Source organism: Astatotilapia calliptera, chromosome 7, assembly GCF_900246225.1.
Source record: "Astatotilapia calliptera chromosome 7, fAstCal1.2, whole genome shotgun sequence".
Lineage (NCBI taxonomy): Eukaryota > Metazoa > Chordata > Actinopteri > Cichliformes > Cichlidae > Astatotilapia > Astatotilapia calliptera.
The window spans coordinates 40,874,993-40,887,264 of record NC_039308.1 but is presented as its reverse complement, the minus strand read 5'-3'; the positions used below and the strand labels follow the sequence as shown (position 1 = coordinate 40,887,264).

Genomic DNA, 12,272 nt, shown 5'->3' with positions numbered 1-12,272 from the left:
TGAATCTACGACCACCTTAATATACACTTATTTTATTCAATAGCATTTCCCTAACACCAGGTTGCATGTTGACATAAGAAATCAACCCACCCTCTATCAAGAACATTAAGAAAATGCACTCCTGAAGCCTTGCACTTAGGGATCAGCAGTGTTTCCATAACATAAACTTTTTGTCATTGAGATGACAATGCCAGTTTGAAATAAATGGGAAATCAAAACGTTGCCACAGTCATTATGAAAAGAAAAGTTTTAATTTTGTCCATTTATTCTTTTTCAGACTTCCCCCTTCAAATAGAACAAAGAATGGCTACGACTTGAGAAACATTTTTTTATTATAAATAGAGCCTTTGTATAAAAAGTGCATGCGTTAGTTAAACCATGGCATTTAATCATATCACAACCAAAACCTGCCAACCAGTTAGTCAAAAACAGTGACAGTATCATCTCAAAATGCACGTCAATGGACACACAACATCAGACAAAATCAGAATTTTCACAACCACTATTAAGTTGTTTTTGTTGTCAACATACAATTAGAATAGCAACAAATACAGTTAGTCCCCACAATTTCTTTCAGAAGATTTTTAAAAAATGTATTTAAACAAAAATTTTGCTTGAGTCTCCAGTTACCATCTTCTTGTTTCCTTAATATTTTTCAGATGGATTTTACTTTATTTTTAGGCTTTTTGCTCCGCTGAAGTCTGTTCCCTGCTGTCTGTAAACAGAAAAAAACAAACAAACAAAAAACTCCACAGACTCCCTCTGATCTTGAAATTGTTCAGAGTACCTCGTTTCTGTCATAGCCTGTGGTGGTGTCCTTTCCTCAAAATCTGACAAAAATGTGCATATTAAATGTCCCAAAAGGTCTTTGTGCCAAAGTTGTTATATCTTCACATCGCATGGTTGGTGTAGCTCACATAGGTCGTTTTTGGAGGTGGCACTAATAAGAGGATAGAAAACAGCAGGTTTATGAGTTGAGATATTAGAACAGCAACAGACAACTCTTCTCTATTGGTATTTTTTTTGTCTCTTATGGTTTCATCAATCTTCTTTAGCCACAGTTCCGCTGTATATACCTATGTGGTAAGATTATGATTTGAATAATTCTAACATAATTCTTGGATTCTACTGAGACCAAAAAATGACTGATTATTATATTCTGTATACCACCTTAATTCTTATTTCTCTAGGAAAATTGAATGTTTATTACTTCTGCAGCATAAAAGAAGACCTCTTTTATCCTGTAAGAACATCAGCCTTCTGATGTTCTTACAGGATAAGAACATCAGAAGGTAGAGAAATTAAAAGTGATGTGGAAGCTCCTGCTTGTTAAAGAAAGAAGAGCAATTCAGTCAGCACATCTCGAATGAGTAAACAATCTGACGTCTCATGATTTTCTGCTGATGGACTAAGAAGTAGCTTTGAAGTGTAACTCTGAGCTATAAGCAGTTTTGGCTTCAAATCCAGTCTCAGGTGACGTCTAAATAAACTCCAGCCACTTCATGTTAAATGCTTATTACTGAAAAGAAGAAAGAAACTCATTCTGCCTCTGACATCACCTCATCAACAAAATATATATTTTCTTGCACATCTGTCCGTTCTAACTGATTCTAACAATAATACTTTTACCATAATTTAAAGGATAATGTTTAACTAGATCATCTTGTTCCCTGTCTCCTCCTGGTCTTTTAATGCCAGCTATCAAACATCTCCTGGTCACACTTACCACTAGCTTCCATACCCTCACAAAGCTCAGTCTTCACTTCGCCGTTGGGCCGCTCAGCTGCCAGGTGTGACAGCTTGCTGGTCATAGTGGCAGCGGTGACGATGGCCTTGAAGCTGCGTTTACGTTTGGGGACGTTCCGCTCGGGGTGGAAGATGATGATGTACACCTTTGGCATATAGAGCATGCCCAGAGAGACAGAAGCACTGAGGCTCAGAGACACCGTCAGTGTCGCCGTCTGGATGTACATCTGTGGATAAAACAGGAGGAAGAACTGGCTGAGAATGAGACTCAAAGAGGCAGTACAATGACCAAGACATCAACCTCCTAATAATGCTCAACTGCGGTGCAAAGAAACTATGAAACAGTTGGTGCTTTTAGTGACCTATAATAATTCCAAGGATTACATTTAAACAAAGTTTATATTAAGAATGGACGTTTAATTTCAGTGATCTAGTAGCTCATCCAGCTCACAATCATTCGCAATTCAGAGATTAATGTAATGTGTTAAATACAGAAAGAATGTGATTTGATATTTTGTCATTTATTGGCTGTACTGCACAAACCAATGAGAAGCCAAGAAGGCTCGCATTAATCTAATTCAACACTAAATTAAAGTGTTTGTATTATGCATTATGAGTAAGTATTATGATTACTGTAGTAACTGTCATTAATGTCCCCTGTCTCACTCTGTTCAGTGACAAATCAAATTCTTCTGATCCTCACAGTTTTGGCTGTAGAGTCAGGATAGGAGGAAAAAGTGTTAAGTGCGCTACCATGCCCTCAAGGTCCATCCGAAGAATAAAAGAGACCCTAGGAAGAATTTTTTTAGAAGAGCTAATTATTCTGGCTGTTATAATAGATAGTTTTCTGCAGGCCTTTTCTGTAGAGCCTCACAGTGCAGCCTGCTATGAGTGTAATTTCATAAACCATATTTTTTTATTTACTATATGGGTTAAACTTAAACGTACTTAATTTTAACATACCTGATTCTATTCTGATCAGTACTAAACAATATTTGTTATCTTTTCTACATTTTGATTTTGATTTATCTTTGATTGAGAATAATAATATTTTAGCACTCTGATCATTTTTAAAAGATAAGGCTGGATGTTGAAACCTTTTGCCACCTCTCAGATGTGATGACAGGGGAAAGTCAGGGGGACTTCAATCTCTCTCTGCCCCACTTCTCTCGACAGTACTAAAATGTTCTTTTTCACATAATGTATGTTTCATGCTCACATGCAAAAAATAACCAAAGCGTCCAATGATGATGTCAGTGTATGTAGAAGTATTGCTGAATGGTGATGATCTAGAAACTCCCGCTTCACAGTGGTGTAAACAGTTTTTCTACTTGCTGAACTGTATGATGTCAGTGAAAGGTGATATCTTTAATATAAGACCTCAGTCACACAGGCCTAGAGATTGCTGCCAGAGAAAAATGTGCGATCCTTGGCTAGTTGAAAAACGAGGTGAAGATGTTAGAGGGTGCTGGCTATTGCTCTGTGAAATCAGTTGGAACGAGGGTACTCGTTGTGTTTACTTGGTTGCTCGTTAGGTTGTTGCATTTACCTGTATTCTAGCATTAGCTGCACTGAAGCAGTCAACTTTTCTGCTAACTAACCACCAACTGGAAGAAACCAGAGGCTGTTCAGCTTCAAACTAAAAGCCTTATTTGTTGAAGTGGTAAGGCATAAATTTTACTTTGAATGGGAACTCTTCAGTTTCACAGCTGCTTAATAATTAGTTGTTGAGTAGTTGCAGACATGCTGTCATTTCCTTGCAAACAAATGACAATGACCAAGTCAATAGTACGTTTTTTGCAACCAGTTTCACCCAACAGCAAACAACCTGACAGTGGATAAACTGGTTGAAATACATAAGATAAATTAAAATTATTTTGAACTGCTAAGAAGCTTCTCTACTAGCGACAATAAAAACATGGAGCTGAAAATGAAAACTATGAGTGACGTAAGTAGCATGCAAAGTTAAACATACACAATACTAACTTAAACAAGATTTGTCCTTCTAAAACTTTGGCCAGAAGGGGTGAAAGAAACAAAAAACTATTTGGCTTTATTGGAAAAATGTACAAAAACCAAATAATGAATTATTTTGCACCAGAGAGTACTGATTTTGAGTTAGCTATTGAGAAAAACAGTAACTCCTGTACATTCAGGTGGATTTTATGCAGCAGAGACATGAGCTGCTGCATGAATAAAATAGGGATAGCTGAGCAGGAAAACCAGTGCAAGTTAAACAATGAAGTCACAGATCAGGTGGACATCACTGCAGCAAATTTTCTCCAACTGCTTTAACTGAACCAAAATGAAACATTGCAGCATTGAGCAGATTCTTGGATTTAAATGGAAAGCATCTTTGTGGTCTCAATTGAAACAGGAAGTATTAAAGTGTTTGTCTTCTCCGTCAGCTGACAGATGTGCTGCAGTCTGTGTTGGGATGAAAACCAACTGTCTGATGCAGCAAGGAAATTGTTGACTCAGTTAACAGAGTGAAAGAGAGAGAGAACAGTTTTCAACCTGACTCAAGCGCGCGCGCACACACACACACACACACACACACACACACACACACACACACACACACACACACACACACACACACACACACACACACACACACACACACACACACACACACACACACGTGGGGAGCTCAACCAGGCACCAAAAAGCTCATACCTGCCTTACAACATCTGTCACAGCACACCTTCGCTTATGCTCCCAAAACAGAACGCCACCTGCTGTTACTGACTGTTTTGACACCAACTTCATTACTATGACAACCACCTCAAGGAAGCACAGCCGGGTTAATGGCCCTTTTAACCGATTGTCAAACTGACAGCTGAATTCCTCAGTGGTGCTCTGCTCAGCCACCAGGAAAGAGAGGAAGTAAAGGGGAGGAAGGAACATTGGCGACAGATGGTGAGTTCCGTATTTACAGTTTTTTACAGACGCTAGGACACATTTCTCAATACTTAGGTCACGTTTGCAAAACTCCTCACACAGTGAGCACAACAGAAGTCTATGTGGGCTAAACTGAGGACCAGTTATCATTGTTTTGGCACAAAATGCATTCAATGACTACATCTCTCAAATTTCATGAATTATCTTCTCACTCAGACACAATAACTGCCAAAAACCTTTGTACGGACAGGACATTTTGCATGTGCTTACATACTGTTTTCAAAACTGTTAAACTCATGGTCAAAACAATAACACAATGCAAAACTTGAAAAGACAGCAAAATCCAACAACAATATTTTATTGAAACATATTTTAAATCTAAAAATGCAGTTTAACCAGCCACAGCTGATTCTCATTGTAGATGAACATCTACACAGGTGTTACTCCTTCAATTTTTCAACTCCTTCAATTCTGGCATGCCAGAAGATTCTTTCCTAGGTGTATTGGCCTAGATGACATGAGATGTGATGTGGATGAGAATCTGTGGCCAAATAGGGAAGACCGAGTAGATTAGCATTACTATTGTATGTGTATCAGTGGATGGTGTGTATACGAATCCTTGTATTTTGGGATTACTTAGTGCAAAAAAATAAAAATACAGAAACATAAATACAGGATGTCTGATTCATTCCAGTAACATATATTGAAATTATAAACAGAGATGTGTCCTTGTTTTACACAAGAAAACACTGTGTAATGCTACATGTTGTTAGTGTTTTTTAGGTCATTGTTTTGTGGGTGACAAAGTGTGTTTGTCGGCTGTCAACCTTTGCTAGTGTTCTGGAAGAATGAGTTTATTTGAGACCTGAATGAAGTGTTTTGGTAGTTGTAGTGCATTTTGAATGTGGAATGAACTGCTTTGCCAAGCTGAGGGTCAGTTAGGAGAATTGTGTGAAGAGTTTTGCAAAAGTGACCTAAGTATTGAGAAATGTGTCCTAGCGTCTGTAAAAAACTGTAAAAGCCCAAAACAAGTAGGTGGCAGTGATTCCAGTGATGCATTAAGGAATCGTTATAGGGAAAAACAAGTTCTTAAGTAATTTATGTGGCCTCTTAGATATAATCTGTTACTATAAAACCAGTGTTTGAAGGTCACAGTAGTCTAATAATAAGTGTTAGAAAACATAGAGAAGAAAGGTAAGCCAGCAGCGTACTCATAGTTACACACTGGTTTTTAAAGGAACATTTTAACATGAAATGGCATTACAATTATACTCTCAAATATAGTCTTAGTCTACCAAACTTCAGATTTGTGCAAAAAGGATATAGGTTATCCTGTTATTAAGCCTAACAGAAATAGCCAATTTTCAGGATCAAATGCTCCCTGAATTCTTCAAATCAAACTGAACTTGAGGTGTTGAAGGGTAAAAAGTAGGGGTGCAACAGTACACAAAATTCACGGTTCGGTTCGATATTTTGGTGTCACGGTTCAATATTTTTTCGATAAAAAAAATGTTCATGCCTTTTTAATTTGTCATTTATTAAAATTATAAATATATATTTTAACTCAAAAGTACAGTTTTTAAATTTAATGTTGCTGAAACAACAAAATGATTAAAAAAAAATCTGTCTGATCGAGAAATCACTCATCTTTGGAAAAGAGAGTTTATTACAGAGAAATGGTTCCAAACGCCAGATCTGAATGAGGGTGGGGGAGGTTCAATTTCGGGTAGCGTTGAGGCGGCTGCCATGTTGCAACGAGCTTAGCTTCTGTCTCACTAGCTTGCGCTGCGCTCAGTGGATCTGCACTCGACAGTGCAGCCTAGGTGGAGTAGTCGAACGCAGATACACTGAGCTCTCAAAACAGACAGCATCGTCAGAAGAAAAGTTGATAAAATAAATTAAAGATTTTGTATTGTAGAGTAGAAAAACTCTATATAAGAACCAGTCCATTCACCACTGCTATTACTTTGGATTTTGGAGTATCTGTGAAATTATGCTAGTTCACACGATCTGCCACTCCATGGCAAACTACAGATACATTCTTAAGCTATTTCCAAACTGAAAGTAATTTGCTTGTCGCACATTGCTTTGAAGCTGAAGGCCGGTCACGTACGGACAGTCTGGCTCCAGCTACCTGGGCAGCATTGTAATGTACTATACCATACATGCCATACAACTTCATTTTTAAAGCACTTTGGGCATTTTCTTTGGCCTTCAGACAATAATTCTGATTTTTACAGTGCCAGACAGGACAGGCAAAAAAAAAAACAAAGCACTTTAGCAAAAAGTAAAAATAACACCAATTAAAAAACTATAATAAAAACAAAAACAAGCAACTATAAAACAACAAAACAAAATCAAAACAAGTAAGATCAATGTCTCATGATGGGCTGAAAAGCCAGAGAGTTTTAAGATGAGTTTCAAAATGGACAATGTAGGTGATTGTCTAATGTGCAAAGACAATATATTCTATAATCTGGGGTCAACAAAAGAAAATACCCTCCAAACTTCCGCTTTTTGTGCATGTATAAGCAGCTGGTCAGATTACTTGACTTCGGACATGTATGTGTGTATGTGTATGAGTAAAGCAGCTCAGAGAGGTACCACAGGCCCAAACTATTTAAGGATTTAAATAATTTAAGGATTTAAAAACAAAAGAACTAAAGTGCACATGCAGCCAATGGAGTGTGGCCATAATAGGCTTAAGGTTCACTTCTCTACACACTGCAGTCAAAAGTGGCATTTTGAACCAACTGGAGATGTGAGAGGGAAAACTGTCTAACTCCTGCATAACCTCCTGAGGCCCAGCCTATTCTATTATGTCCTCTGTATGGACATTTGTTTTTGGTCAATATCTTGTGACTTATTTGAGCTATCTTACTAAGTCCTGATGTATTAAATAGAGGACATCTTGGGCTTTCCACTGATATCTCATGTGTTTGAGTAGCCTCTTTTAGCTCCAAAGAGGCAGCAAATCACAAATAACATTAAATGGGAATATTCTTTTTTTTCTTGGTTCATATAGCGCACTACAGTAATCCCACAGAGACATAATAATGTCACAGTACTGGGTCTGGGACACAGTGTTTTGTGTTTCTTGATTAACTGATATTCTTTGTTTTAGTGTTATTCATGGTTTTGGTTCTCCTTATTGTTCTCTGTGTGTTATAGTCTTATTTTCTATTTCTGTTTGGTTTCTGTTACTTTGCCTTCCCCGTGTTCCATGTTTCATGTCTAGTCACCCTTCCCTCTTGTCTCCATGTCTCAGTGTCAAGTCTGCATCTTTGTGAATGTCTCTTGGTTCCTGTTTTACTTTGACAGTCTCGTGTCCCTCTCTTCTCTGCTCTTCTCCTGTGTCTCATTCCCTCGTTTCATTAAGCCCTGTTTTCCTCTTTCCATTGTCACATCATTACCCCATGTGCTGTGTGCTTCCCTATTATCTTCGTCCCTAGTCTCTAGTTTCCTGGGTTCCTAGTTTTCTAGTTTCCCAGTGTTTAGTTATTAGTTTTCAGTTTCAAGTTCAGGTTTGTTTTTTGCAAGCTTATTTTATGGAGTGTTTGTGCAGAGTCCTGCATTTGTGTCCTTCATCCTGCCTACTACAGCTAAACATGACAAATAAAGGCATGTATTACTGTCTCCAATGTTGCCTATAGAGGATAGATTTCACCTTGGCCATGAAATGAAAGAAGGCCTTAAATGAAAGAAGCTAGACTTCACTACTGCTCCAGTTTAAACTCACCATCTGTTATAAAGCCCAGATTTGCAACTGTGGACATGACATGCATAACCCATGGGCTCAAAATTCACATGGGGAAACTCACAGGAACTAATAGGTCTAAACACCAACACTTCTCTACTGTAAGGTCGGGGGGTGGGTTCATTCCACTGCAGGGCAACCTGCATGTGGCGAATAAAATTTGAACTTGAACTTCAGTCTTCTTTTCATTAAAATGTAAATGGACCTAATATTGAGCCCTGTGGAACTCCACATGAGACTGGGGACACTGAGTCTGAATGGACCATGTTCAACACCTCCATTGGTGAGGCTGCTACACTGAGTTGTCGATAAAGGTGGCTGGTGCCTGTCGTGGTGGTAAACCCTGAACCAGCTGGTGTACACTAGAGGTGAAGGGAGTGATCAGGCGGAAGAAGGCGTCTTATCGGGCTTGGTTAGCCTGGGGGACTTTGGAGGCAGCCAATAAAATCAGTGAAAGGAATACCTCAAGGAGCTCCTTAATAGGGCTGCCACAAACGATTATTTTTATAGTCAACTAGTCACTGATTATTTTTGCGATTAGTTGACTAATCAGATCACGTATCCACTGGACGTGAAACATACAGCTTATTGCACCAGCATGCATGTGGTCTTATATAACTATCATTAGCTTACAGCTTTAAGTGTTTAAGGTACGTGCTAACTAAAAATAAAGACAAGACGAAAGTTTATTAAACTTTTAATGAAATTTGCAGATTGTCTCGGTGGAGTTTAATAAACTCAGCCGTCTGCTCCTTTCTATCTAAAATGTAACAAGACATTGGAGTAAGCTCTCGACCATCTCACACTTCTGTTTAATCAGTTTTCTGTTTGACGATTATTCAGCTGTGTGAAAACTATAACTTTAATCTCAGCCAAACCAATTTACTCAGGAACAAATAAAACACTGAAAAAAGCCAAACCTGAGTAGCGAAAGACTGCGGGGGTCTGAAAATGATGTGCCGAGAGTTTGCTGTTCTCGCCGGCTCTAGTGAGCCTTGAACCCCGGCTTGCTATCGAGCTGGTGGGTAACAGACGTCTCAGAAAACGTTGAAACACTTTTTCAAATATGTGATGTCTTGATAAACTGAGCAGATATTTGAAGTTTGCACAGCTACATTATTGCCTGAAAATATCTTATAAGTTTATTTTGTGACTCAGAAAGGGTAATAAGAATAATATTTAAACTAAGTAGCTGCCGCCATTGTTTGAAACTGGAATTGGCTGGGCTGCACTATAAATTCTGAGATATGCTGGGCTTTGAAGGATACACCTGACCTGATTTCCTTTCGTACGGATCAGGTAGTGACACCTTCAAATCTGGGGAAATGAAGGACGCATTTGTCGGCTGCATTTGGAAGTGTCTTCGAATTTGGACAGCTTTCGCATCGCTGTAACGCAATCGCCCAACAAATGCAGCCTCCGGAGGATGCAGCCCCTGAATTTGGACAGCTACGATCTTGGAGACTGCTTCTTTCTCTTCTGGGTTTAAGGGCAGGTGGCATCCTTGTACATGCAGTGCTGCCATCTTCTGTTTCAGTCTGTTATTACACTCTTAAATCCTACTACTTATTCCTGCGTCTTTCAGGATTTTACACAGCTTCAAACGACACGTCGACTATTAAATTAGTCGCCGACGATTTTGATCGTCGATGTAATCATGAGAAGTCGACTAATCGGGGCAGCCCTACTCCTTAATGCCACTGACATGTCTTCTCTAGAGAAAGCAGAGTCTGAGGATGAGGGGGACAACCCATCCATCATGAGGAGTGAGGTCAGTGAGGAAGTTAACCAAAACCTTGGTGGCAGGACCCCTGGGGGTGGATGAGGTTTTCTTTGGGTTCCTGAAGGCCTGTAGGTCTGTCTTAGTTGACACGCCTCTACAATGTTGTATAGAGATCTGTGGCGGTACCTATGGACTGGCAGATCAGGATGGTGTGTCCTATCTGTAAGAAGGGGTACCGGTGTGCTTCAGCTATAGGGGGATCACGCTTGTCAGCCTCCCTGGGAAAGTCTATGCAAGAGTGCTGGTAAGGAGAGTCTATCAGTTAGTCAAACCTCAGATATAGGAAGAACAAAACGGTTTTCATCCTGGTCCCAGAACACTGGACCAACTCTTTACCCTCTCAAGGATACTTGAGGGTGCCAGGGTACTGCCGGAGCCCTAACGAATGCTGCCCTTTGTCACAATTCTGTTCGTAATTTTTACGGACAGAATTTCTAGGCATAGCCAAGTGGTGGAAGGCTTTCACTTGGATGGTTTCAGAATTTCATCTCTGCTTTTTGCAGATAATTTGGTTCTGTTGGCTTCATTGGGTGATGGCCTCCAGCTCGCACTGGATCGGTTTGCAGCTGAGTTTGAAGCGGTGGGAATGAGAATCAGCACCTCCAAATCTGAGGCCATGGCCAAAAGTGCTGGCTGGCCTCTCCCTTACAGATAGGGTGAGAAGGATGGCCATCCAGGACGGGCTCAGAGTAGAGCCATTGCTCCTCCACATCAAAAGGAGCCAGTTGAGGTGGTTTGGGTATCTGACAAGGATGCCTCCTGAGGGAGGTGTTCTGGGCATGTCTCACCGGGAGGAGGCCCCGGGGCAGACTCACGACATGCTGGAGAGATTATATCTCTCGGCTGGCCTGGGAACACCTTGCTGTTCCCCCGGACAAGCTGGAGGGGGTGGCCAGGGAGAAGGAGGCCAGGTGGCCAGGATAAGTGGAGGAAGAAGGATGGATGGATGTAAATTTGAAAAATCATGAATGACAATAATAATAATTAGAATTTTCAGTTCCTGGAGAAATTGCATTGGGATAGCAATAACATTAAGTGCATTACTCTTTTCTGGCATCCTTGTATTATACTAAATTGTATATAGCATTTGTGTTCTATTTTATTCTATTTTATTCGATTGTATATAGTTTTTTATTTTATTCTATTCTCTTGTGTACAGTATCTTATTGATATCTAGTTGGTGGCTAAGCCACATTCCTCTCCACCAACTACAGAGGACTGGTTAGTATCAGGAATTTCATCAAGTTTCTTTTGAGACTGTCCAGGAACTCAACGATGACCTGGTCTAGATCTGGGGGGAGATCTCCGAGGCTACCATCTACTGTCTTATTAGGGGCATGCCCCAAGATTATCAGGCATACATACAAGCACATGGGGGGCATACAAACTACTGAGTACCATTCTGAGTTTGAGTTGTGAAGAAAAGTTTGGAAATGGACTAGGCCGTTACATAATTTTTTCACCTTGATTTTGGGGGTATATTTGAATTCAGCCCCCTGTAAGTTGATTTTCATTTTCATCAAAAAAGTGTGGGTCTTTTCATTTTAAAGTTATCCAGTTCATATAATATTAGATATCCAACATGAATTCTTTCTTGTTAAGATATTATACATCTTGAAAGTGTTCTATGTTTTTTGTTTGTTTTTTTAGCAGTATAAAGCACTGTGTAGTTTTTCTTTGGACATTGGCTCCTTTTTCACTCATTTTAAATCTAGTGCTTTTCAGAGGAATGTCTTTTTTCTTAGGCCAGTTAACTCACTGTCTTCCCATGCTTCAATGAATCATTAAAGCATGAAAGGAAAAATTGTAGTTACACATAGCAGAAAAATCAGAAAACTTTTGAATTCTATCTTTAGTTACAGCCTGTTGAATCTAAGAAAATAGCAAAGATAACATCTTGAAAGACATAAAATAGCATTCTTGCGCCAACAAAGAACTATTAGTCAAACCTTGGCATATCTCACTATATTTCCCATTTTTCAATCCAAATATAATTAAATGATTAATGATTAATTAATGGTGATTAATAGTAGAATGGCCTATAATTACAGATGATGATGTCAGTAGATATTCCAGCAGATC

The 12,272-nt window shown here is 39.3% G+C and overlaps 1 protein-coding gene across 2 annotated transcripts in view; it reads right to left on the bottom strand.

Annotated features, from left to right (window-relative positions):
• Positions 1-314: 314 nt before the first annotated feature.
• LOC113026231 (metabotropic glutamate receptor 8-like) overlaps positions 315-12,272 on the bottom strand; it is a 154,547-nt gene continuing 142,589 nt past the window's right edge. For both annotated transcript variants that reach the window (XM_026174761.1, XM_026174762.1), the window contains exons 10-11: positions 1,727-1,973; positions 315-940 (exon numbers count right to left, since the gene is read on the bottom strand). In XM_026174761.1, coding sequence (XP_026030546.1) covers positions 891-940; positions 1,727-1,973 — 297 coding nt within the window. In that variant the 3' untranslated portion in view covers positions 315-890. The remainder of the gene's footprint in view (positions 941-1,726; positions 1,974-12,272) is intronic.